This window comes from Ochotona princeps, chromosome 23 (genome assembly GCF_030435755.1).
Source record: "Ochotona princeps isolate mOchPri1 chromosome 23, mOchPri1.hap1, whole genome shotgun sequence".
Classification (NCBI taxonomy): domain Eukaryota; kingdom Metazoa; phylum Chordata; class Mammalia; order Lagomorpha; family Ochotonidae; genus Ochotona; species Ochotona princeps.
This window is the reverse complement of record NC_080854.1, coordinates 4,690,221-4,717,943: the sequence shown is the minus strand read 5'-3', so window position 1 is coordinate 4,717,943 and position 27,723 is coordinate 4,690,221. Positions and strand designations below refer to the sequence as shown.

At 41.3% G+C, this 27,723-nt stretch overlaps 1 protein-coding gene across 4 annotated transcripts; it reads left to right on the top strand.

Moving 5' to 3' along the window:
* The first annotated feature begins 1,614 nt into the window (after window positions 1–1,614).
* Window positions 1,615–27,383, top strand: PPWD1 (peptidylprolyl isomerase domain and WD repeat containing 1). 4 transcript variants are annotated; one of them, XM_058680090.1, is made up of 12 exons: window positions 1,780–1,848; window positions 2,168–2,193; window positions 5,066–5,179; window positions 6,999–7,099; window positions 7,241–7,361; window positions 10,360–10,807; window positions 14,547–14,737; window positions 18,004–18,193; window positions 21,506–21,687; window positions 22,915–22,996; window positions 24,198–24,380; window positions 27,095–27,383. In XM_058680090.1, exons 1-12 carry the CDS (start codon window positions 1,780–1,782, stop codon window positions 27,236–27,238), a joined length of 1,851 nt encoding a protein of 616 aa, XP_058536073.1. In that variant the 3' UTR covers window positions 27,239–27,383. The 4 variants fall into 4 exon arrangements, with proteins under 4 accessions (XP_058536071.1, XP_058536073.1, XP_058536072.1 ...); XM_058680088.1 differs by lacking the exon at window positions 2,168–2,193 and having other exon boundaries at window positions 1,615–1,848; window positions 5,077–5,179; XM_058680089.1 differs by lacking the exon at window positions 2,168–2,193 and having other exon boundaries at window positions 1,833–1,848; window positions 5,077–5,168.
* Window positions 27,384–27,723: the final 340 nt, after the last annotated feature.

The following is a 27,723-nucleotide window of genomic DNA, read 5'->3' as shown; positions in this document are numbered from 1 at the left end:
ACTTTGCAGGACACTGGCCATAAAAATATATTATTGGTATGTAAAAGTAATACAAAACCTTGTGTATGTGGGTGAGAGGCAAAGAATATTTGAGTATGTGGGTAAATCTTCAACCAATTAGCTGGCTTAGCAATTCAGTGCAGTACTGGAACACAGACAATGAACACAGAGATGGGTCTGCATTTCCTTCCCACTGTGCCGGGAAATGTGTCTCGCAAGGTGGAAAAAGGCTCGCAACAGAACAACAACTTAGCAAAGTGGACGCCACCTGAGAGTTTAACTTCATCCGCTTTTCGCGTTTTGTATCCTGAAAGCTCTATTTCCACAAAGAGATCAAGTCAGCATTTTGATATTTCCCAGCTAGGAATCCAATAGCCAGTCAGTTAACGAAAACTAAGAAAATCACTGTGTTTAGAGACAATGCTGTGCCACAAAGCCCGTGTTATTACTTGGGAAAAAGATTAATATGCATGAACTATAAAACGCCCACATAATTTTAATGTGTACTCAGCAGCATAATATTAACGTGTGCGCTTCAGACTCTGCGCGGATCGCAGTGTACTCGTAACGTAAATGCACGACGACATCAACGCCTGGCGGGATGTGAGCGTCAGCAGTGGGCTGCCACGCACCGTCACACGCACAGGCTGCACGTGTCCCCGCAACTGAGGCTGGTGCAGGCGAGACAGCTACTTGGAAGAATCAGGAGAACGGCTCATCAACATCAACTAGCTCCCCGACCCCGGGAGGTGAGATCTATCGGGCGGGGCCGATCTGCCAGGGCCAATCTGCCAGGGCAGCTGAGAGATGGCACCTGCTAAGCAGCAGGAGGCTAAGCCTAGGGAGGCTGCAAGAGCTCCAACCAAGCCCTCTGGGGGGGTGTCCCCTCCAGGAGAGAGACCTCAAAAGGTTACTGACACTGCTTCCACTTTGGAAAAGTTGTATGGGGCAGATTCTTAAAAGTTTCGATGCTTTCTACCGCCACACACACACACAAAGACAAGGGGGGCAGGCAGCCGGACGTCCACCAAGATCAGGATGGAGAGCAAATGGTGTGTGTGTGTGTGTGTGTGTGTGTGTGTCCCCGCCTACCACCCCGCAACTCTGACAGACATTCAGCCACTTCAGAAAGTGGGTGACAGAACAAAGCTGCTCAGGACAGACAGACAGACAGGCGTGGCGCTTCCGAAGGCCAGCTCTCAACCTGACGAGCTTCCTTCCTCCCCTCCCCTGCTTTTCCTCGGGTAACCACCGGCGTTTCGGGGGGCTGGCTTTGGCGCGGGAGACCGAGATGAGCGGAACTCGGGGCCACCCGGTCTCTGGCTGCTGTCCAACCCCCCACCCCCGCCTTAGACAGCTCTGCCGCCCTCGGGCCTGCGCTCCGACTCTCACCGCTCCGGCGGCCTCCGTGGCGCGTCCGGTCGCACAGCCCGGCAAGGCCCGGGGGTCGCGCGGCCCTCAGGTCGCCTCAGGCGCGCGATCAAACTTTCCCCGGCCCCGGGGGTGCGCGCGCTGCTTCCTGACTGGCTGTGCCGCTGCCCAGCCCCAGCCAATCCTAACGGCCACAGGGACGCTGACGCAGAGGCTGCGCCGCTGCTGCGGGATTGGTCGCCCCTCTGTGCGTCGCGCCTCTGCTGACGCTACACGCTACAGGCAACATGGCGGCAGAGAGCGGGAACGACTCGCAATTGAGGCGGAGGAGGCACCGAGACACGGAGGAAACGGAGGAAACAGAGCTCAGTGGGAGAGACCTGACAGCCGCAGAGTCCTCCGAAAACAATGAAGAGAATGAAGAGCGCTGGGTCGGGCCTTTACCTGTGGAGGCAACCTTGGCCAAGAAGAGGAAAGGTAGCTGCAGTGAGAGGCTCGGGGCGCCCCGGGATGCTGAGTCCGCCGAGGGGGAGGGTTGAATTGCAGCAAGATCTGAGAAGGGATCGTCGTGTATGATTGCCTAGTTTGTGCTCTCAAACAAGACTGCTCTCTTCTTTGCCTCTGCCTTGTGTGAACCTGAACGGCTTCCCGTACTAGGGAGCTACGCCCAGGGCAGTGTCTTTGTGCAGTAGTGTCTAACAATCACTGTTGATCACCGATTCGTTACGACAGGTGCTAAAACTTGCATTTTCCGGTACTTGCTGTGTGCTTGCCTCCACTCATTCGAGCCCCGTAGCAGCCGAATAAAGTTGGAATTACTAACTGCATTTCGCCGGGCATGGAGAAAGGGCACTATACTGTGCGCTCTGAGGCGTTGGTTCAGAAATAGTGTGTGTTGGGGCGTGGGAGGAAAACGATATGCATCTAGAACCGAAAGTAGCTGAAGAGAATGGCAATCCTGACTTAAGGAAAATTTCTTAAAGCATTGATCATGCAGAGCCGGAGGTCTGTGAGTGTCAGAGATTCTCACGGAGCGTCATGGGCTGCAGCATTTTGCCACTAATGTGAAATCATGACAGATTTTAATCAAACGAAAGAGGTGGAGAAGCCGGTAGATTAAACAGACATGTGTTCCAGTTTTTCTGTGCAGTTTTCCTTGTACGTGAAAAGACAAGTACAGTGTGATCTGAGTTGAAATTTTACTTTCTCGCTTTCTCCTGGTTACACTTCTTAACTTATTTTCCAAACAAAGTCTGAACTTGGTAGCATAGCATTTCATGTTGTGATCACTCCTTCCCAAGATCCTGTCCCCCTTCCCAGCGCCTTGCTTTGGGCTTCTGCTGTCCTAAACTACTGGAGAACTCCCCTTGTGCCCTTCTGCCTTGGGTTGCCCACTCAGGGTCTCTCACCTCCTGGTGGCTCTAGCTGGAATAATTTCCCCCGACCCTTTCACTGGGCTCACTTTGGTTCAAATTCCAGCACTTGGCTGTCATCAACTATTAGAAACCCCTGTGACTTTGTCTAGACTTGACTTCTAAAGTATGTTGATCGTGTTCCTTATGATACTGAATTTATAGGAGCTTTCAAATTTTATGTATCCCAATTTTCATTGAACCACTTTTTTTTTTTTTTTTCATTTTTATTTGAACTGCAGAGAAAGATCTCCCGCCCAGGAAAGATCAGCGGTCAGGGCTGGGCCAGGCTGAAGCTGGGAGCCCAGGAATTCAGTCCCAGTGTCTTCTGTGCTTGGCTTGGGGCCCGAGCCCTTCACTCTTCACTTGTACCTTGTGCAGGAAGCTACGTGTCCTAAAGAGTGACTTGATTTCAGCAATTCCTGTGCCACAGGCCAGATCTGAAGCCATTTCTTTTTTTACACATTGCCTATTCACACATTTAAACTACATTGCCTTTTTTCTACTGTTTGGTTTTCCTGGGAAACGTTCCATGGCAAGGGCCAGTATTGTGACAGACATAGCACATTTAATGTTCCGTAGCAAACTTTTCCTTCATGACACTTACACAGTTTGTGTGTGTGTTCATGTGACCTGCTGAACGTTTCCACTGCTAAGATTGGAAGCTTGTGAACACACGAACATGCTATTTTGCTCCATTTTGGTAGGATGATTTTCATATAGCAAGTGCTGAAAATGAATGTAGTGCAATTGGCTATAATTATTATATTAAAATATACATCTGAATATCTTGGCATTTTTTAGTAAAAGTGGAGGCAAGTAGAACAACAGTACTGAAATGCTTATCATAGCGTTAGAAGCAAGAATCTTACAAATGTAACAATTGAGAAAGAAATGAAAATTACTAAGTAAACTTTTTTTACCTTTAATGGGAAGCTTTAAAAAAAAAGCAGATTTCTTTATTTTTATTGGAAAGGCAGATTTACATAGAGAGAGAGACAGAAAGATTTTAGCCAGGAACTTCTTCCTGGTCTCCCATATAGGTGCATGGTCCCAAGGCTTTGGACCATCCTCGTCTGCTTTTCCAGGCCACAAGCAGGAAGCTGGATGGGAAGTGCAGCAGCTGGGACAGGAACTGATACCCCAAAGGGATCCAGCATGTGCAGCGTAAGGACTTCAGCCACTAGGCTACTATGCCAGGCCCAGAAGCTTACTGTTTTTAAGCCAGCCAATAATGTGTTCAGTTTAAAGAAAAAAATTGAAGGTAACAACCTTGAAATATTAGAAAAATGTCATTGAAATTTTCTCTGGGACCCAGCTCAGTCGCCTAGTAGCTAAACTCTTCCCTTGCCTGAACACACTGAGATCCCATATGGGCACCGATTCTAATCCTAGCAGCCTTGCTTCCCATCCAGCTCCCTGCTTGTGGCCTGGGAAAGCAGTCGAGGACGGCCTAAAGCCTTGGGACCCTGCACCCGCGTGGGAGACCCAGAGGAAACCCTGGGCTCCTGGCTTCACATCAGCGCAGCTCCAGCTGTGGCCGCTTGAGTACTAAATCAACAGAAGATCTCTCTCTCCTCTCTGTATATCTGACTTTGCAGTGAAAATAAATAAATCTTTAAAGAAGAAAACATTTTGTCTGAAATGACAGTTGTTTAATAATTTTAACCTACTAGAGATGGATCCATGATGTTGAACATGTTCTACATATATTTTGAAGAAAAGACTGTTGCACTGTTTTTAATCAATTGTCTTAGGACAGGAACTGTCTTAGTCTCCTTTCTGTATGTTCCCTGAAACCTGTTGTGTTCTTTATAAATATTTAAGAGTGAACCAATACACATCAAAAGGAATCTGAGAGATGGCTAAATTTAACTTCATGTTGTAACAGTGAAATTTAAAAATTAAGAATGAAAATAAATCCAAGTTTGAAGGTGGACAGTGCAGTATTGATTTGGATGCTTCAGACATTCCAAAATCTTCTTTCTTGCCATAAAATAACTAACAGGACCTTAACTATTGTCCTTCCAAAGCACTGGCCGCTGGGATGTGCAGGGTTGGGAAGGTGATTGCTACATTTGCATGACATGTTTCCAAATTTCTTTTTGTGATGTGTCTTTTGTTTTTTAAGAAAACCAAAAGGAATACAAGTGGCATAACAAACTGTGGGCTTTATTCCGTGTTCATGCAAAGAGCAAAAACTCAAGAAGAAAATACAACAGAAAATTCTAAACGAAGAAGACGTGAGATAGTATGCACTTTCTTCATCTGTTTTTCACTTTTTCTCCTGCAGTTCTAGAGTTTGAAAGAGTCTATCTTGATAACCTGCCCAGCGCGAGCATGTATGAGCGGAGTTACATGCACAGAGATGTTATCACACATGTGGTATGCACCAAGTGAGTCTATCCCAGCTTCTGTATTCCTGAGAAATTTATTTAAAAATAAGAAGAAAAGAAACCTTCCATTTCCAGATGAACTTGTCAAATTTTAGGGTTTTGAAGATTTCTGTTTAATTCCACAGATTCTGTAATAGTTTGTAGTGAATAAAGGCCTGTGTCATTACCAAAAAAATGCTTCTTTAAAACAAAACTCCCTGGCTTATATGTTTGTCTTCTGGAGCTAAATTCCAAGAGGAAGTATCTGAGATTCCCTGGAAGAAAGAGGGGTCACTGCTTAAAACAGGAATACCTGGCCTCCTTGTTTAATACAGAAGAAAGTGGTAATAGCTGCGACATGCTGGCAGCATGAAAGGGTGAGTGAGGGATTTGGAGGAGAATAATAGTAGTATTTTACTGTTGGTTCAGCTTATAGTATATCCAGGCGGCGTGCTGAGGCTTTATTCATAGGTTATCTATGAATAATCTTGCAAAGTAATGTATAACCTTGTTTGTTTAGATAAATTAGAAAGTTTGAATGGCAGAGGATGCTGAAGAACTAGAAGGGCTAAATGCCACAGGGAGTTCTATTTTCTTATGAATTTTGAACATGTGAGCGGGAGAGAAATGATTGAAGTTTGGGGTTTTTTATTTATTGGGGTGGAGTTTTGAAGGACTACTATGATTTTGGTGAGGTGATTGGATGGAAACAGGGCAAGAACAGATACAAGGCTGGAGCAGTTAGGAGCTGGCATGGAAATCGGAATGAAGGAGATGATGGTAGCCTGGGAGATATTAGTTGGGAGTAAGGAAAGTTGATCATTCTTGTTCTCTTGAAGGCAAGTATCATTTCAGATATAAAAGCAAATGTTTTCATGTATTTGACAGTTCTGACCAAGCGTTAGCTCTCTTCCTGGTTCTGAGTTCTCAGACTACGGATACTAGCTATCACTCTCCTCAAGTTTGTTTTATTTTTAACCCAAGGCAATGGAGTGTAATGAAAAGATTATAGCTTTTTTGTAGCTGGGTAGATCTAAAAGCCATTTCACTAGCCATGGCTTTCTCTGGAGTAAGTAAATTTAACACTCAAACTGTTCCTTAAGCAAAATTGGTTTATTGATTGTGACAAATACATCATACAAATATAAGATGTTACTAATAGGAGGATAGGGGTATACCATCTCACAATTTTTATTTTGAAAGCATTTAAAGTGTGCTGAAATGAAAAGTTAAAAAAATTAAACTAAACCTATTTATAAAATTTTAAAAATACCCTTCTAATAGAGTTGCTGTACAACTTGAGGTAATGTGTGTGAAATACTGACATACACTAGACTGCAATAATGAATAAATAGAAATTTTTAAAACCCTGTGTACTTTCTAGGGAAGACTATTGTGTTCAAAAATTTTGAGATATTTCCATAACCAAAAGATTTTGGGTAGGATATAAAAGAAACTTAAGTTGAATTTGGGGCTTATTTGTAAGTATCTGAAACATAATATATTTTCTCATGAAAAGATTGCTTCAATGCTAATTTTAGCAATAAGAAATTCTAGCATCTAGTAATTCCAAGTGAGTTTCTTTTTAATGTCATTTCTTAGTTCAATTCTGATCATACTTCTCAGAGATTGAATTTAGAACTACAATACCTGATAATAGCCAGAAAAGAGCTGCTATCATTTAAAAGAAAATGTCCAATGTTGTATCTATCCTACTGCTAGTCTGCTAAAAGGAAGGGTGGAAGCCTGGCATGGAAGAGTCCGAGTTATTTTTTTTGAGGATGTTAAGTGATTCATAGATGTGTTTTAGTAATTAACTTTTAAAATTTTACAAACGCAGGACAGATTTTATTATCACTGCCAGTCACGATGGGCATGTTAAGTTCTGGAAAAAAATAGAAGAAGGAATTGAATTTGTCAAACATTTTCGTAGTCACTTAGGTAAGAATTTTAACCTTTTTATGTGTAGTTCTCTTTTAAACTATGCTAGTTAATGTCTCCTTGAACACACCGTGTTGTTTTTCTGAGACTCAGGTATGTTTTTCGTTAGTATTTAACAGTGTTTTCATCTGACTTGCATAGGCGTTATTGAGAGTATTGCAGTTAGCTCGGAGGGAGCCCTGTTCTGTTCTGTGGGCGACGATAAAGCCATGAAGGTGTTTGACGTGGTGAACTTTGACATGATCAACATGCTGAAGCTTGGGTGAGTCTTCTCTGAAGTTGATCCAGTCATTTATTTCTATATCATCATCAAAAAAAAAAAATGAGCATTTGGCACTTTAGGATGATTCCATGTTACCGTAGAGGCTTATGCTGTTGTTTTTATCATTTATAACTGATTTCCAAAGTGCATCTTAACTAGGATTTAATATGTCTAATTAATACTATTTAGTAATTGATGGAGATTCGTTGTCTAGTTCCTAGCAATTAAAATTAACTTTTTTTCTGTGCTGTAGTTATTTCAGTAATCTGGAATTGTGTTTTATGTGGGTACTTCAAAAAGTTTGTGGATCATTGGAATTAAAAGGTAAGATTGGTGCAAAAAATATTTTTGAACGTATTAACATGCTCTTTTCATAATAGGTGTTTTCCATGAACTTTTTGGTGATCGCTAGTATAATAAGATTTATGTTATATGCTCGGAATTCATTGGAGTTTTTTTTTTTTTTTTAAAAAAAAAGATAGGCAAAGTACAAGGAGAAAGAGAGCAAGTTCTTCCATCTGCTGCTTCACTCCCCAAAGGCCAAACCTGCCAGAACCGGACTAGTCCGGAGTCAGGAGCTTCTGTTGAGTCTCCCAAGCATGTAGGCCATCATCCATTGCTTCCTCAGATGTAACAGCAATGAGTTGCACCTGAAGTGGAGCAGCAAGAACATGAACCAATCCCCATATAGGTTGCTGGCATCACAGGTGGAGACCTAGCCTGCCACCCCCTGGTGCCGGTATCCATTGCCGACTGTTAAATTTTAGAGTATATTAATACCCAAACACTGTTTAATTATGGACACTGTAAGAAATTTATGTACATCTAAATATCAGCTTTAAACTCATTAGCATTGTCAAAAAATGTTGGAAGTTACCTCAGTGTGCTTGGATGCTATAAAAGAAGACTATAGTCTGTGTAACTTACACAATAAAAAATTGTTTTCTTACATTTTTGGAGTTTGGATACTTCAGATTGATATTCCATCAAATTTTGGTTTTTTGGTAAGGGTTAGATTGAGAGACACACTGATCTTTCTGACCACTTTCATGATCTCATTTAACATGAATTATCTCCTAAACACTATGTCTGGAAACCCCTGTTTGGACTGAATTGTGTCCATAATTCAGATAATTCCACATTTGAGGATTTCCTTTATGACTGGCATGGTGGCATAGCTAGCTAATCTTCTATTTGTGGTGACAGCATCCTGTGTGAGTGCCAGTTTGTATCTTGGCTGCTCCACTTTGGGTCCAGCTTCTGGCTTAGGACCTGGGAAAGCAGTCGGGGGTAGCTCAAGTCCTTGGACCCCTTCACGCATGTGGGAGACTTAGATGGAATACCAGGTTCCTGACTTCAGTCTGAGCCTGGCAGTAGCCAATGCAGATGTATGGGGGGCAAACCAGCAGATGAAAGACACCTCTCTCTGTCTCTCCTTCTCGCGCTCCAAAATCTGTCTTTCAAGTAAGACTAAAAAAATCTTTTAAAAAACAAAAAGACTTTCCTTAAAATTTCCTTAAAGTTTGTGATTTTATGATCCACAAAAAGAAATCAGTGTCATTTTTATTGTTGAAATATACTTTCAGTCCACAAATACAGTTATCTAACCTGTGTTATTCTCCAGCTTTGATTCCAAACATGTAACTTTTTAAAATATCAGGAGTAGTCACAAATACTGAACATTGTCACCCCCTGGAAGATACTCAAAACTGTGTATTTCAGACTTTGAGAGTAAACCCAAAACAAGGGGTCTGCATTGGGACATAGTGGATTAAAACTCTGGCTGTGGTGCCAGCATCCTGTACAGGTGCCAGTTCTTGTCCTGGCTGTTCCACTTGTGACTCTACTTCAGGGGCATGTGGCTCGGGAAGCAGCAGCAGGTGGCCTGACTCCTTGCAGACCCAGCTGAAGCTCCTGCCTCCTGGCTTCTCCTGTCTGGCCCAGGCCTGCTTGTGGTGGCAGTTTGGGGAGTAAACCCAAGGATCAAATCTCTGTGTGGCTGTTCTTTCCCTCCCTCTGAAACTGTGTTTCAAATAAACAAATGTCTAGGAAAAAAACACACAAAAGAGTTTCAAAAACATTTCGAGCATGAACATCATCACTGGGTTAAGACTGTAACTGCCCAGGATGACTACGTTAGAGTGTATGCCTGTAGTAAATGCTTCATTCTCCCCTACTTCCTTTCTGTTTGGTTCCTAGACAGCATTTTGAAAGTTTATAGTCAGGGTCCTGCACAATGGCTTAAACTGGCTAATCTTCCACTTCTAAGCTCTAGGTTCTCATATGTGTACGAGTTTGTGTTCTGGGTGCTCCACTTCCCATTAAGCTCCCTGTTTGTGGCCTGGGAAAGCAGTCAAGGATGGGCCAAAGCTTTGGGACCCTGCACCCACACAGGAGACCCAGAAGAAGCTCCAGGCTCCTGGCTTTGGATCGGCTCAGCTACAGCCATTGTGTCCACTTAGGGATTGAACCAGTAGATGGAAGATCTTTCTGTCTCTCCTTTAAACATCAGAACTAATTAATAATGATGAGTATAATAGGACAGATTTTTTTTTCTTTTGAGCATGTTCGTACCTAAAATATCTTCATTTTAAATATTTGAGGATGGATTTATGAAGTATATTATGTGCTAATCTATTTAAAAGAAAGTTGTACATGGATATTACAGGCATCCCAACAACAGTGTGTCAGAGTAGCTCGAAGCTACAGTCTGATTAGTTTCCTTCTCTGCCCAAGGGAGGTTCGTGAACTGCTCTGCCTAATTCTCTTGTTTGAAAGGTCACAGGAAGTTATTCTCACTGCATCGATAAGGTCAGGAAGGGAATATTTGGTATTTATTCTTGAGTGCTTCCCCCGATTCTGTATCTCTGGTACTTGTGACCCAAGGAGCCAAGTCTAAGTCACTAGCCATGCAACTTCGGGGTGTTGGGGCGAGGAGGGTTGCCTGCTTGGACTGACTGTGGTTTTTCTCCTGCCTCCCAATTCTTTGCTGTTGCAGCTATTCTCCGGGACAGTGTGAGTGGATCTACTGCCCTGGAGATGCCATATCTTCTGTTGCTGCCTCCGAGAAGAGTACAGGAAAAATCTTCATTTATGATGGTCGAGGAGATAACCAGCCGCTTCATATTTTTGACAAACTGCATACGTCACCTCTTACTCAAATACGGCTGAACCCAGTTTACAGAGCGGTGGTCTCTTCGGACAAGTCTGGGATGATTGAGTACTGGACTGGACCTCCTCACGAATACAAATTCCCTAAAAATGTGAACTGGGAATATAAAACGGACACAGACTTATATGAATTTGCCAAGTGCAAAGCTTACCCAACCAGCATATGTTTTTCACCTGACGGGAAGAAATTAGCTACTATTGGTTCTGATAGAAAAGTTAGAATTTTCAGGTTTTTAACTGGAAAACTGATGCGAGTCTTCGATGAATCATTAAGTGTAAGTGCAATGTAATCTCATTTTACTCTTAAAATGTATTTTATGCAGTTTCTTAAAAGGTGGGTGGTTTTTTTTTGGTTTTTTGTTTTGGGTTTTTCTTTTGGAAATAGATGTTCAGATCATTGTTTTTTCTTACAGTTTAAAACACTATTGAGCTATCTTCTATCTTGTCTTGGGTATGTTACATGATATTTTTCAAACAAGCTACTCCCTGTTTATTTGGTTGGATATTTTTTTCCAGTTTTATTTGCATATTCATCCTCGTAATGATCCTCAAAATCCAGTTTAGGCCTGGCTTCTGTCCTAACTCCACTGCTGTATTCTCCCACATTTATTTCTATAGCTTTCTATTGTGAACAAACCTGGGTAGAACCCTCTTTTGTTTCCTTAATAGAAGAGTGCCACTCTCCGTATGGCTACTGGATACGCAAGCCAGCAACGTGTGGCCACCTTAACTCTGTCCTTGCATCTCCGTCTTGGACTGCCGATTCTCCCAAGTGTGCTTTCAATCACCAGTGTCTTTTCAGCCTAGCTGTCGTTAGCCTAGTTTATAATCTTGAGCCTGACTGAACACATAGCCCACTGCCTGTGTCTGCTCTGGCTTCGTGCTAGCAGTCCACCCAGAGCAGCCTTTCAGAACCATGTACCTGGTATGTCATTTCTTCACCTTGAATTTCTCAATGACTTCCTGTCCTTAGGATCAACAACAAAACAATGACCCACCGTGGTGTGGCCGCTGCCTGCTGTAAATCCCACAGCCCTCTGCCCCTTACTCCAGCACTCTGGGCCACCTTGCAGTTTTTCCAACATGCCCCTCCCCAGGCCTCTGTATATGCTAGTTATTTCCTCTCCCTGGAGAGATATCTTCTCCATGGCTGATGGCAACTCACTGTCCACATTGTAACTGAAGGGGACCTTGCTGTCAGAAGCTTCCCTCATCCGCCCTGTCTGAAGCAGTCTAGTCTAATGGGACTATATTGCTCTGTTCCTAAGAGCATGTAGGTGCTGTGTGATAACCCACCGAGGACTAAGCTCCATGTCCACTGTTTGGACTCAATGTTTCTCTGTCGCTAAAGAAAGTAACTGACACAGAATTACTCGTGACTCTAGCCACCTCTTATTAAGGAATTGATTAGACTATATAGTTGTAGAATATGAACTTTTCCCCGGAGTTCAGTGGTGTCTTTGAGTCTCATCAACTGCTTTGCTTCAGAAGGTTCTCTGGGTGCTTACAGTATTTGAATCTGACAATGGATGGGTTGAGCCCTTCTAACAAGAATGTTTGTTGTCTGGTGTCAGCTGTACAGTCTTGGGCAAGGACTACTTCACACTGCATTCCCAGCATTAAGTACTTCAAAAAGTCTGTCAACCGCTCTGAATGACACTCTTCTTGTTGTTGTCAGGTGATCATGAATTAGTGCTGTCTGCCTGAACTAGTATAAACGCAGACAAGTGTCAAGTTCTGTTGCTAACCAAATGATCATCATGACAAATTTTTTCGTCGAAATAAAATAGATCTCCACTCAGATTTAAAAACATTACTTTCTGGATGTTTTCTTCTCTTAATGGTGGTTTAAAGATGATCTTTAAACTCTACCAAATTACATTCCTTCCAGAGTCTGGATTATAAACTTCCTATATATGGTTTATAAACCTCCTGTATGTGGTCTATACTCCAGACTCTGTTTTCTGAATATTTTCCTGAGGAATATATTTGTGTATGTATTTGAGATATATATGTATATATGTGTAAATCTCGGGTTTTTTTTTATTTATTCATTAATTACATTGTGTTACGTGACACAGTTTCATAGGTACTGGGATTCTCCCCACCCCTCCCCAAACCCTCCCACCATGGTGGATTCCTCCACCTTGTTGCATAACCATAGTTCAAGTTCAGTTGAGATTCCCTCATTGCAAGCATATACCAAACATAGAGTCCAGCATCTTATTGTCCAGTCAAGTTCAACGGCTTCTTAGGTAGACCCTCTCTGGTTAAATCTCAGGTATTTTGTGATGCTCAATCCATTCTGTCTCTTTATTTTCCTAATACTTGTTGAAATGATAGGAATGAAATGGAACCAGGAGGTCAGGAGGAAAGCTTGTGAGAGAAATTGTAATTCAGAATAACAATTTACAAAAGAAAAGTATGTTTCATTGGTTCCTGACAATGCAAGTGACCAGTAATACCCAGAATTTCATAGTTCCATGTTGGGAAGTTGAGGACCTTCTAATAGATTCAAATCCTGGCTTAACAAGTGAGAAATTGAATGGGATGATGTGAATTTGTATCTTTTAGTTGTAATTGAAGCTTACAGGGTCTGTTGTAGCCATACAGTTACCTATTATAGAAACTCTGTTATAAAAACTAGAATACAGGGAAGAGATTCTGAGTTGGTACTTAAAAGGTTAGGTTAATTTATGAAATGCTTTCATATGGACAGTTGCCCTCTTGTAAACCTTATGCCTTAAAAACCAAGTCATCTTAAGTATTCCTGGGATACAAATAAGCAACACTGTGTGTGTGTGTGTGTGTGTGTGTCTTTGAGACCAGATACAAGACAACAACGCCTTTTGGCTGTAAGACTCTGGCCTCATGCTTGTACCTAACCAACTCAACTCCTTCTGCTATTTAAATTTTATATGATGTTATTATCACATTTTCCAAAAAAAAAGAAAGAAACCACCTGTAGGTTTTCAGTTAACATAAATAAGAATGAAAGATGGAAGTAAATGGGACATGTCTAGTTTATTTTTATCTGCAATGGAGAGGTACTTTTGAATTGTGTTTGAAACCTTGTCTAAAAAATTGAATACAAGCACCCTCATATTTTTGGAAGGTTTAAGTGTACTAATATATAGTAACTGAGATGTGACCCCTAGCATGAAAATGGTGTGTTCATATCAAAAGAAAAGTAAGCCAAATTTTCCAAACTCTATAGGGTACACAAAAGAGGGGAAACAAAAAATACCTTTCTCCTGAATCACATGCATCCATAAAGTAACCTAACTGCCCAATGTCAAAATAACTTGAAATACTTTATATACTACGATGAATTTGTTATAAATCATGAGATAGTAGGAGTTTATTCTCAGGGAGGAAAAATGAGTGTTTGCCTCAGGAGCTCATAGTTTACAGCATTCCAGGTAGCTATTAGCCACAGTGGCAGCTGAGCCCTTGATGGGTCTCGTCCAAATTAAAGTGTGCTGAAAAGCTGAACTGTCTTAAAATAGTAATTTCATTTTTATATTGTTAATGTTGAAATAATACATTGGATATATTGGGCTAAAACAGTTTAAGATGGCTTTCACCTCTAGCTACTGGGATGTTTTTATGTGTGGTGTGCATTGTATTTGATTATGAAGTGATGATCTTAGGCTTTTTTAAAAGACGGCTGATCTGTTCTAGAAGGTATTCTATTAAATATAAAGAGTTTAGTTACCACTTAGGTTAAAATACTTTGAAGCTTACTAGTATCTTTTTGTTTCTACTTACACTGATTAGAATCTGTTAATATATGTATGTATAGAGCAGTGGTGCTCAATGTGTATTCTGCTTTTGTTCAATCCTCATGCCTTCTGTTACATGTACATACGTGAACAATACATGCTACGTGTGTACTGTGGAGTTTGAAAAACATTTTGCACCAAAATACTTATCTTTTCATTTTTTCCAGACTTTTCAATTGTGTGTATGTGTGTATGTAGCATTTTTGTTAATACGTGGTTTCTTTCCTAGATGTTTACTGAACTGCAGCAAATGAGGCAACAGCTACCAGACATGGAATTTGGCCGACGAATGGCTGTAGAACGTGAATTGGAGAAAGTGGATGCCGTAAGGTTAATTAACATAGTTTTTGATGAAACTGGACACTTCGTACTCTATGGAACAATGCTGGGCATTAAAGTGATAAATGTAGAGACAAACCGGTAAGCTTCACTTATGATGTGTGTTTTCAAAAATGCATTTATGGGAGAGCAGTTCCTCCATCAGGGGAACAATGGTAGTTTTGTTTGTTCCAAGACAAGTGGCATGGTCCCAAATGTCTAAACTTAACCAAATGTTTTGACTGGATTTTCTGTGTCTCTTGGTTGTTTATAATCTTATGTAAAAAGTTTCCACTCGTGTTTATAAAAGAAATGGAAAGAAGATACGCACAGTTTCAAGTTTTTTTTTTTTTTAACAAGTTTCAGTCTGTCTTTTGCTTATTGATTTAAATTAGCCTGGCTCATGTTAAATGTTGCCAAATATTTTAACCACAGAATTCGGCATTACATCCTGCTAGACATAGAATCAGAAGCTAAAATGCATGAAACCACAATAAGCCTTTTGTGCAAATAGTCCATTTGGTCCTAATACAAAATAGCTATAATCAGATATTGTCACTGAATATAAATTAAAAGAATTTAAGGATTACTTTAAGGACAGAAAAAGGCCTTTGTGCTCTACATTCAAACATATATACAAACATTCATAGCTCCTGGCAATGTAAAATCTTTGAAGGTTTACAGAAAGATAGAACTAGTAGGACTACATTAAATTGCATGTTCACTGTATAAAGGATATTGCCCCGGATTCCTATAGATACCAAACTGTAGCTATTCCTGTTCCTTACATAAAACTGCGTGGGTTTATAAATAACCTGTGCACATCCACTGGTTTTCTTCGTTTTTCTCCTTGACTCTCCCCCTCTGCGAGCCGCAGCATCCTCCCCAGCAGAGCAGGCAGCATCCCTGCCTCCGCCTGACACCATGACGATGCCTGCTAGAAGGGACTGTTTTGTAGAGACTAATTTTTTCTTAAGACTTATTTGTTTTTTATTGGGAAGGAAGATCAGATTTGCAGAGAGAACAAGAGACAGAGAGAAAGATCTTTTTTATTTGCTGGATCAAACCCCAAATGGCCACAACAGCTGGAGCTGAACTAATCCAAAGTCAGAGACCAGAAGCTTTTTTCGGGTCTCCCATGTAGGTGCAGAATCCCAAGGCTTTGGCCCGTCCTCGACTGCTTTCCCAGGCCACAAGCAGGGAGCTGGATGGGAAGTGGAGCAACAGGGACACAAACTATATGGTTCCCATATAGGAACCCGGCCCTTGTACAGTGTGGATTTAGCCATTGTGCTGGGCCCCTGTAGTTTACTTTAAGTCATCTCCGTTTTACTTCTGTTACATAAAGACAATGTAAATGTCATATAAATATTATATTGAACAGTTTAGGAAATACTGATAAGAAACAACTATACACATTCAGAACTATACAGTTTTATTTTGAGTATTTTAAGGATTTATTTATTTTAAGATCTTCCTTTTGCAGGTTCATTTCCTAAATGGCCACAACAGCCCGATCTAAGCCAGTCCAAAGCTAGGAGACAAGAACTTCTTCCAGGTTTTTCATGTGGGTCCAGGGGCCCAAGCACTTGGCCCATCCTCCGCTGCCTACCCAGATCACCAACAGGGAGCTGCACGGGAAGTGGAGCAGTCAGGACTAGAACTGGCCACTGCCACTGCAGGTGGAGGATTAACTGACTATGCCACCACGCCTGACCCCAATTTTGAATGTTTTTTTAATTAAAATTTTTGTTTAAAACCATGGATGAAGAGCCTACAGATACAGGGAACTGATTGTATAGTGAATTTTTTTCTGTATTTTATTCTCATAGGCTTTTGGAAGACTGTTTTATATTCATAGCAAAATTGAGTAGAGACTGCAGGAGTTTCCCATATACCCCGTGTTCCCAGCCCAATGCGTGCATAACCCCAGTTACCAACGTTCTCCACCAGAGTCGGGCATTGGTGACAACTAGTGATCCTGTATTGACAAGCTGTGATCACGTATTATCACGCGGAATCCATAGCTTATCTTGGGGTAATGTGTTTACACGCTGTGGGTCTGGGCAGATGTGTAATGACTTGGTCCCTCATTGTATTATCAATCAGAATTTTTCACTGCCCTAAAAAAGTCTTCTCTGCTAAGACCATCTGTCTTCCTAACTTACCACAACAAGCCCTAATATTTTTATTTTTTCTATAGTTTGCCTTTTCTAGAATTCCATATATTGAGGAAAATACAGTATGTAGCATTACAGATTGATTTCTTTTAGTTAGACATAGAATTTTTTTTAGTTAGACATAGAATTTTTCAACTCTTTTGAATACAAACCAGGGAACACAATGGCTGAATCATATTTTAAATATTTATTTATTTGAGTTACAGTTGTAGACATGGAGAGACAGAGAAATCTTGTGTTCACTGGTCGCTTTTCTCCCCGGATGGCCCCAACAGCCAGATGGGGCCAGGTTATAAACTGGAGCTAAGACTTCCCTATCTGTCTCCCACATGCATGCAGAGACCCGAGCACTTGGGCCATCTTCCAGTACTTTCTCAGATGTATTAGCAGGGAGCTGGATCGGGAGTGGAGCAGCCAGGCCGCAAACCAGTGCCCATGTAGGATACCAGCATCACAGGCGGTGGCTTACAATGCCAGCCCCAAGTGTATTTCATTTGCAAAGAAAACATCAAGCTGTTTTTGGAAGTGGCTGCTCCCTTTTGTATTGCCACTAGCAGTGAATGAGAGCTCCTGTTGGCCCACATCCTTTGGCAGCATTTCATATCGACAGTGTCCTGGATTTGGCCATTCTGACCGGTGCGCTGGGATTGTATTTTAGTTTGGATTTCCCTGGTAATGCATGATATGGAACATCTTTTCATTTGCCATCTGTATATGTCCTCTGATGGAGTATTGGTTAAGGTGCTTTGCCCATTTTTCTTTTTTTTTTTAAAGATTTATTTATTTTTATTGGAAAGGCGGATATACAGAGAGGAGGAGAGACAGAGACAAAGATTTTTCCGTCTGATGATTCACTCCTCAAGCGGCCGCAATGGCCAGTGCTGTGCCAATCCGAAGCCAGGAACTTGTCCGGGTCTCCCACGCAGGTGCAGGGTCCCAAAGCTTTGTGCCGTCCTTGACTGCTTTCCCAGGCCACAAGAGCAGGATAGGAAGTGGGGCCTCCAGGATTAGAACCAGCACCCATATGGGATTCCAGCGCGTGCAAGGCGAGGACTGTAAGCACTACGCTATCATGCCGGGCCCATTTTTCAAGTGGATTGTTTGTGTTATTGACTTTAGGAGTTTGTCATTATTGATTAGAATTAATTCTGATGATTTTATCAGGTAAAACATTGTTATGTTTTCCAGTTGTGTGCGGATCTTAGGCAAGCAAGAAAATATCAGAGTGATGCAGTTGGCTTTGTTTCAGGGGATAGCCAAAAAGCATCATGCAGCAACAACCATAGAGATGAAAGCTTCAGAAAACCCCGTTCTCCAGAACATGCAGGCTGACCCAACCATCGTCTGCACGTCCTTTAAGAAGAACAGATTTTATATGGTATGTGAAAGTACTAGAAGGCAGACCTAACGTGAGAGCTTTTTTTTCTTGGCTTAAGTCTTCAGCTGAAGAGAATGTTGGCAATAACTGCAGATTCTCTGAACAGCCAGAATATCACAGTACAACATTAGTATTGTAGAATTTTAACTAGAAGTTGATTCTAAATATTTCTGTCCCTTTTTTTTTTCCATCATGTTTTGGAAATTTTTCAGTCTGGTTTCTGGTAATTTGTGCTTAGATAAGAAGTTAGTGGCTATGGTTATAATTGCATTCAAAATAGTTCTTTTTTAGAAAAATATGATTTATTTATTTGTTTATTGAAAAGTGAGATTTACAGAGACAAGGAGTAAGATTTTTTTCCATCCACGGATTCATTCCCCAAATGGCCACAAGTAGAGCCGATCCAAAGCCAGGAGCCAGGAGCCTCTTCCGGGTCTCCCATGCTGGTGCAGGGTCCCAAGGCTTCAGGCCATCCTCAACTGCTTTCCCAGGCCACAAGCAGGGAGCTGGATGGGAAGTGGAGCTGCTGGGATTAGAACAGGCGCCCATATGGGATCCCAGTACATGCAAGGCAAGGACCCTAGCCGCTAGACTACCACACCGTGCCCAGTCAGAACTTACGAAAACCCTTTACTGACTCTCCTTTGTATGGCAGCTGACGTTCCTCATTTGTACACCCATTTTCATAGTTAGTTCATTTGCTACCATGATCATACTGAAATTAGCCCATTCAAAAGCACTGAAATCTCTCTCTGTCTCTCTCTCTTTTAAAATCTGCAGCTTTTACAAAGGTATTCCTTCTGCCCAAAACACTCTTCTCCCCAACTCCTAGTCATACTTTAGTTTTCTCATTGGAAGTCACTTTCTTTTTCTTTATTTTACTTGAAAGTGAGAATTACAGATAGAGGGGTTTTTCTTCTGCTGGTTCACTCCCAGATGGCCACTGCAGCCTGAGCTGGACCTGTCTGAAGCCGGAAGCCAAGAGCTTCTTCCCGGTCTCCCACATAGATCTAGCAGCTCTGTGTTTTCCCAGGCCATTAGCAGAGAGCTGGATTCAAGGTGTGGCAGCTAGGACACAAACCAGTGTCCACATGGGCTGCTGGCTGCACAGGCAGAGAATGAGCTCCGTGCAGCACCGTGCCTGCTCCTCGAAGCCTTCTCTTAGCATCGAGTCTGACTTAGATGTATCTGCATGTGTTCCTCTTGCACTTCCCCTGTCATTATTTGACACATATTTTGTGGATAAAAATCATAACTTGATAAGTTTTTGGGTCTTAGTGTCTTCTTCAAGATGATACAAAATCTGTTACTGTAGGGCCCGGCGGCGTGGCCTAGCGGCTAAAGTCCTCGTCTTGAATGCCTCGGGATCCCATATGGGCGCCGGTTCTAATCCCGGCAGCTCCACTTCCCATCCAGCTCCCTGCTTGTGGCCTGGGAAAGCAGTCGAGGATGGCCCAAAGCTTTGGGACCCTGCACCCGCGTGGGAGACCCGGAAGAGGTTCCTGGCCCCAGCATCAGATTGGCGCGTACCGGCCCGTTGCGGCTCACTTGGGGAGTGAAACATCGGATGGAAGATCTTCCTCTCTGTCTCTCCTCCTCTCTGTATATCCGGCTTTCCAATAACAATAAAATCTTAAAAAAAAAAAAAAAACTGTTACTGTAATGCACTGTTCCTTCTCTTTAAATCGACAAAATTCATAAAAAGCAGCCACCTGCAGTATGCCCACCCCTGATAAGTATATTCATTACAAGATGGCGTAGCAGTTGATATTATTAATGTGGCAAGCATTTGATATAAACGTGAAAACTAGTTTTCCTCCCTCAGCCAAACCTCCCACCTAAAATTGGTGAGCAGTTTTAAAATGAGTTTTGCTTTTAATTTTGAGCCATTTCTATATGTGAAAATATTTTTGTCTTGTTTCATCTAGTTCAACTCAGTTGTGAAATAAACTCTAATAAGAATTATTGATATGCAATAACAACACATTAATTTTACATCCACTTGATTAAAAATATTTAGTAGAGTTTATGTTTTTTGCTTTCTTCAAACATAATAGTGGTTAAAGCACACATGTGTGTCGTAAGATTTGAGGAAATAGAAAAACAAAAACTGTGTGAACTCAGTGCTTGAAACACCTAAACTGTTGTTGTAAATTTTCTTTTACTATTTTAGAATTACATTTTCTTAATGAAAATTCAAGTAGTATATCCTTGAATACATGAATTTTATACTCCCTTTATGACATTCAACATTATGAAAATTATGAAATTGTACTTTACAAATCCGTGAGTTAAATCAAGAAAACTTTAAAAAAATTAATCTAAGTAAATAACGCAACAGGTAAGTCATTGCTTTGAAAATGGAAAGATCCAATGTTATATTAAAAACTTTTCACTTGATTGTACATTTGGAATGTATCGAAGGAAGGCAACAAATGACATTAGCAAGAAAGGGATTTTGTGCTAGCTTTATCATTTGAAAACCAGTTGGCCTCAGAGAGAGCTCATTGACAGAGAGTATCTACTTACTAGCAGTCAAGGAAAAGAAATAGAAATGAAGGCGTCCAGAGTTTTAACAACTGAGGATTTTTTTCTACTCTCACACTCTGTATATCCTGAGATTCTACAATTTCACTCAAAATTGGCATTTTTTTCCTCCCAAGTTCCAGAATTAGGTAGAGCTGATGAGATTATAAAGAACCATCAAGCTCCATGACTGATTCATCTACGTGAATCCTCACCCTGCCTCGCACTATTCACCAGTAATAATCATTGTTGATACACATTTAGTACACTCTGTATTAGGCCTTATTTTCTAAGCACTTTGTATCCATTTAATCTTACAGTCACCTGTATTGAGCATTACTCACTATTATATCTCATTATGAATGAGGAAATACGATTGAGTCTCTTCCCCAGAGTCACATCGCTACTAAATGCGGAACTGGAATTCAGACTGGTAGTGAGTGAGTAACACCAGGCACACCAGGATGTCCCGGAAGTAACACCAGGCACACCAGGATGTCCCGGAAGTAACACCAGGCACACCAGGATGTCCCGGAAGGCATTAATAGTCCTACAAATCAGTACGAGCCCAAAGGAAATTAAATCAGAGTGCATGCTCATTACATGGGTTATTTTCATAGTAAGTAAATAAGTTGAATGACTTACTTATGATAGGAAGTAATGCCAAAGGAAAGCTTTATACTGATGTGAATTCTTCAAATACTTTATCAGAAGTGAAATTTTTCTATTCATCAGTTCTTGCCAACTAAAAATTTCATTCACTCGCTTTTTATTTTCCTTTCTGAGTTTACCAAACGAGAACCAGAAGACACAAAAAGTGCAGATTCTGACCGCGATGTGTTTAATGAGAAACCTTCTAAAGAAGAAGTCATGGCCGCCACTCAAGCTGAAGGGCCTAAGCGAGTCTCAGATAGTGCCATTATCCACACCAGCATGGGAGACATTCACATCAAGCTGTTTCCCGTGGAGTATGTACTATTTTGTGTTTGTATAAATACCAATGAAATGTATTGTATTTGAAGAATCTTAAAATCACTACTCTGACTGCAGGAATTGTGAAAAATTTGCACATTTCATGGAGCACACATTCCTACGCTTAGTAACTACTCTGCTAGACCATGAGACAACTTTATACTTCCTTATATAACCACAGGTTTATAATATTTCAGCTGTGAAAGTAATGAATATAAATGATATCCAAATGTGTATCATTACCAACATTAGAAAGCCAATTATGTTTTTTCTTCCTGAAACTTGCTAGAATGCACTACGTCCTCTTTAGCTCAGTAGTTATAAACTTCACACACGAATTCCAAGAAAAATAACTAAGGGTGTTCATTGAAGAAAAGCTAAAAAAACATTCTGGACAGTATAAAAATATATAAAATTTGGGACCCAGCGTGGTAGCCTAGTGCCTAGAGTTCTCCCCTTGATGTGCCAAGATCCCATATGGGTGGCAGTTTATGTCCCGGCAGCTCCACTTCCCATCCAGCTCCCTGCTTGTGGCCTGGGAAAGCAGTTGAGGATGGCCCAAAGCCTTGGGACCCTGCACCCATGTGGGAGACCCGGAAAAAGCTCTTGGCTCCTGCCTTCAGATCGGCTTAGCTCTGGGCCATTGTGGACACTTGAGAAGTGAACCACTGGACGGAAGAACTTTCTGTAAATCTCACTTTGCAATAAAAATAAATAAATCTTTTTTAAAAATTATGAATTTTCATATCTGGATAACTTCACATGAGATCATTTGGTAAAATTAGAATTGGGGGGCTTCATATTTTGACTATGATTGTCATTCAGTGTTGATTACATTTAGGAGATGTCCTTTCTATGCATAAGCTTCAGCAGGAAGGTGTCAGTTTAATGACATAGTTTTAATAAGAGTGTTACCTTTCCCAGGAAGTCAAAGCACTCTAAGGTGCTGTGATTGTATCTTCTTAGTTGCTAAATGAAATGAAAATTTTTTTTCAAACTCCAAAATTAATAAACACCAAGATGCTACTTTGAAAAAATAAAAATATGCTACTTCTGGGATGCTCTTTGAACTCTTGCTTGTCCTGATATTAGAAGAGTTTAGGAAAATGACTGGCTTTCCAAAAATTCAGAAGGCATTGACAATATCTTTAGGAAGCTGAGCTACAACAAGTTTTATCTTAAGATGCCCTGAGTCTGTTTCATACGTATTTACATCTTACTAGGTGCCCTAAGACAGTGGAAAACTTCTGTGTTCATAGCAGAAATGGTTATTACAATGGACATACATTTCACCGTATAATTAAGGTAAGTTACACATATTTCATATGATTTAAGAAAGAATAGATTATTTTATAGCCTAAGGTTGCCAGCCAAAGGAATTCTCTTTTTCACATTAAGTAAATTTTGGAAAAAAGGGAAAATTGGCTAATAAAGCCAAACCAAAGTGGGTCATTGTGAACAGCTAAGATCAAGGATGGGAATGGTGACAAGGCTGCCTTTTTAGGTAAACGCCAGCAGTGTCTGGCAGCAGCCAAGCAGAGAGTAAGATGATGGGCAGAAAGGCATGCTAAGGTAAAACCAATAACCATGGTTAACCTATTCCTGGTAGCTACCTAGATCTAGATGCAGAAAGTAACCCTTTAAATCCTATTATTCGAGAAGCATATGGGCTCAGCTTCAGAATTCTAAGCATCCTTCCATAAAGTGAATGGGGCAGTGACAGAGTTCTCGATTAGAAATGGCAAAATCAGATCTCAGTGTTGCAAAGAAATGATTGAAATGGACTTTCTGGAAATCCAGAGTAATTGCAGATAGGCGAGAAGAAGGAATTATATCAGACATAAAATCCTATTTAGGTCATAAAATGTAATGACAGTATTAACTGATTGAATTCATTGTATTATAAAATATGGTTCGTGTCTTTAAACCAGAAGGCTGATCTAGGTACAGCCCCGGTGTTCAGCCTCTCAGTGAAGGTACTGATTGGGATGCCACATCCCACGTGAGTCCGTGGCTTGATTCCCAGCCAGAGTTCCTGACTCCAGTATCCTGTTAGTGCAGCCCCTTGGAGGCCGTTACGCGATGTCTGCAGTAGCTGGGATTCGGCAGCCCATGTGGGATACCTGGATTGAATTCCTAGCTTCTGGATTTGGCCCAGCCCAGTCTTGGCCAACATGGCATTTGAAGATTGAGCAAGTGGATAATAACTCTCTTGTCTTTGTCCCTTTCTTAGTTCTGCCTCTCAAAATTAAAATTTTTTTTTTTAATTTAGGTACAAACAATTTTGAAGTCCATGTATACAAAGAGTTTTCAGAAAGTTCATGGCAAATGTGTTTTGTGGAAAATTTCAACTTTTTTATGCACTAAAGTCAATTTACCATTAATTTTTGTTTTTGCGCCAAAGTATGAAATAATGTGTGGGTGGATGTGTGTGTTTGTGTATACGTGGAGTACATAGAAATAGAAAAATACAGTGTAATATGCTTTTGTACTCTTTCCTGTTAAGGGCTTCATGATTCAGACAGGAGATCCAACAGGGACTGGTATGGGAGGAGAAAGCATTTGGGGAGGAGAATTTGAAGATGAATTTCATTCAACATTAAGGCATGACAGACCATACACACTCAGCATGGCCAACGCTGGATCAAATACTAATGGATCACAGTTTTTCATAACAGTAGTACCAACGGTAAGTACATCATTCCTTTAAACCACAGATCCATGGTTATGATGTAAGAGAATTAATTCAGTGGAAGTTTGTCCTCTGCTTTATTTAGATCTACTGTGTTATGCAAATGAAAGCAATTAGGAAAGAAAATTAAATAATTTTGACATATCAAATAAAAGTATTTTCTACAATTTATTTAATTGAAAAGCAAGTAGAGAGGAGGAGAGGAAGAAACAGACAGATTCACTGGCTTAGTGATCGCAGCAGCCAGAGCTTGGCCAGTCTGAAGAGCTAGGGGCTTCCTCTAGGTCTTCTTGTGGGTGCAGGGGCCCAACCACTTTCCCCGGCTTTCCCAGGCACATTAGCAGGGAGCTGGAACAAAAGTGGAGCAGCTGGGCCATGAACCAGCACCCATATGGGATGCTGCACCTTCAGGTGGTAGTTTCACATCCCCACAACACAGTACAGCCTCCAAACATTTTCATGCAATCCGAAGCGAATTGGACTGTGATTAAAAATTCTTGAGCTTCAATGGCTAATGGATCTTACTCTGCCCCTACTAATTTTATAGCCTTAAAGGATTTATTTCACTTTTGTTGATCTGTTTCAGTATCTTCAAAATGGTGGAAATTTTAAGACATTTCCCCCAGTATCTGCAATATCAGAATATAATATGCCAAATCAGTGCTGTTTTAGGTTTGATAAAATATATGATGCTCAGGACCAACACAGTGGCTCAAGTGGCAAATCTTCTGCCTGCAAGCTCCGCCATCCCACAGGGGCGCTGGCTGCCCCACTTCTGATCCAGCATCCAGCTTATGGCTTGGGAAAGCAACGGAGAATGGTGCAAAGCCTTGGGACCCTGTCCCACCGTGGGAGACCTGGAAGAGGCTCCTGCCTTTGTCCCAGCTGTGCTCCAGCTTCTGCAGCTGTTTGCGGAGAGAATAAGAGGGTGGATGATCTTTGTCTCTCCTCCTCTGGAAATTTGCTTTTCCAGTAAAAAAAATACATATATACATATATTACTTACTATATGATGATCTAACCATTATTGGTGTGCAGTTGTACAAGCTTATAAAAGTATACTTTATCTGCTAGGCACATATTGTCGTATAATATCACGTCACTTCTCATTTCGCCATCCCTGGTTTTCAGTAATAGATGAAGGAACAAACTGTGAGACAGTTAGCTTGCCAAAAACCGATCATCACAGCTAGCATTTGAACTCCTCTTCTGTGTAATGCCAGAGCACATGCTGCTTTATATGAACTATTCTAAACCACCCCTGAGACCTTCAGCTAAGAGTTCTTTTGGAGTTTTAACCATAACTGAGTCATGCAGAGCAGCCTGCCTCTTGCGAGCATCTGCTAGCATCCTTTGATCTGAGAGATGAAGATGTTGAGCATCAGTCAGCCCTCCAGTTCTGCGGGCTCTATCTGCTGATTAGACTAGTCACCAATCAAAAATACTGGGGAGCGAAAGCCATTTCAGCACTAGACTTTTCATTGTTATACCCTGAATAATATGATCTAACAACTGTTTACATAACATGTACATGATATTAGGTTTAACAATCTAGAAATGACTAAATTACATGAATGATAGGATTAGGATACCGCACCTAAAATATAGTATTTGTGCTAATACAGTAGATAGCACGCCATTTTATATAAAGGAACCTGATGGTCTGTAGATTTTGACTGTGCAGGGGCGCCTACCCAATCCCCTAGAGACATTTTTCCACATAAACTCAGAATAACCTTTTAAAGGCATAAAGTTGACTGTCAAGGAGCTAGCACTGTGCTTGGTGGCACTGCCTGCAACACCAGCATCTCATACGGACGCAGTGTAAGTCCTGGCTGTCCCACTTCCCATGTGGCTCCTTGCTGATGACCCAGGAAAAGCAGCAGAAGACAGTCCAAGTGTTTGGGCCTCTGCCCCCAGTGTGGGAAACCCAAATGAAGCTCCTGCTTCCTAGATCCTGTCCCAGCCCCGGCCATGGTAGCTTTCATGGGAGTGAACTAGATTTCTCTCTTTCCATCTTTCCCACTCTGTTAACTCTCAACTTTTTTTTGTTTTGAGATTTATTTATTTTTATTGGAAAGGTGGATATACAGAGAGGAGGAGAGACAGAGAGGAAGATCTTCCATCTGATGGTTCACTCCCCAAGTGAGCGCAACAGCTAGAGCTGAGGCAGTCCGAAGCCAGGAGCCAGGAGCCAGGCGCCTCTTCTGGGTCTCCCACATGGTACAGGGTCCCAAGGCCTTGGGCCATCCTCGACTGCTTTCCCAGGCCACAAGCAGGGAGCAATGCGAGGACTTTAACCACTATGCTATCACGTCAGGCCCAACTCTCAACTTTTGAATAAATAAATCCTAAAAAACAAAAACTGTTCTACGTATTTTCAAAAATACAGTGAAATTAGAACTGGCATGGTGGCTCAACAAACTAAACCTCCACCTGCAAACGTGAGGATCCCAAATGGGCACTGGTTTGTGTCCCAGCTGCTCCACTTCCCATCCAGCTCCGTACTTGTGGCCTGGGAAAGCAGTAGAGAATTGGGCCCCTGCACCCGCGTGGGAGACCTGGAAGAGAATCCTGGCTCCTGGTTTCAGATTGGCTCAGCTCCAAACGTTGCAGCCTTTTGGGGAGGGAACCATCGGATGAAACATCTTTCTGCCTCCTCCTCTGTAAATACAGGTATGCTAATATTTTCCCGTTTGTTCTCACCACAGCCTTGGCTTGACAATAAGCACACCGTATTTGGACGAGTGACTAAAGGAATGGAGGTTGTGCAGAGGATCTCCAATGTCAAAGTCAATCCCAAAACAGATAAGCCTTACGAGGATGTTAGCATCATAAATATCACTGTCAAGTAAATATAATTTATAAGTAAAAATGCCCAGAATTAAACACAAGATTATTTTACAATAGGAACCTTAAGATTTGCTGAACCTATAGATCATGTGTCAAAGATACAGTGCGGTATTTTTGTATTTCCCATTAAACGCCATTGTTTAAGAACTGTCTGTGACTGTTATTGCCCTGTTTCTAATCCTGGTAGATGTCAAAACAGACAAAACTTGGACCAACAGCATTCCTTGCAGGTGATTTATCATGAGACTCAAATATTCAACGATTAAATACGATGGGTTGTATTCAAAAACATGTCGGGTAGTCCACCCTTTTATGTTGAAAAAGATATTATGTAACATTTCTTTCATTAAGCTCTCATTTCATACCAAATATTTTTGTCTTGATCATTGTTAAGAAATAGTGACAAACTGCAACAAATAAATAGGAAGGCCCTTTGGTTAAAAATATTACATATTTTAAGTATTTTTAAAATACATTTTTAAATATA

Bases quoted from the DNA above. Each gene is read 5' to 3' on its own strand.
- PPWD1 (XM_058680088.1), top strand. From the start codon at position 1,659: ATGGCGGCAGAGAGCGGGAACGACTCGCAATTGAGGCGGAGGAGGCAC. The intron at 7,362-10,359 runs GTGAGTCTTCTC...TTGCTGTTGCAG, and splicing joins ATCAACATGCTGAAGCTTGG to CTATTCTCCGGGACAGTGTG. The intron at 18,194-21,505 runs GTATGTGAAAGT...TTCCTTTCTGAG, and splicing joins AGAAGAACAGATTTTATATG to TTTACCAAACGAGAACCAGA.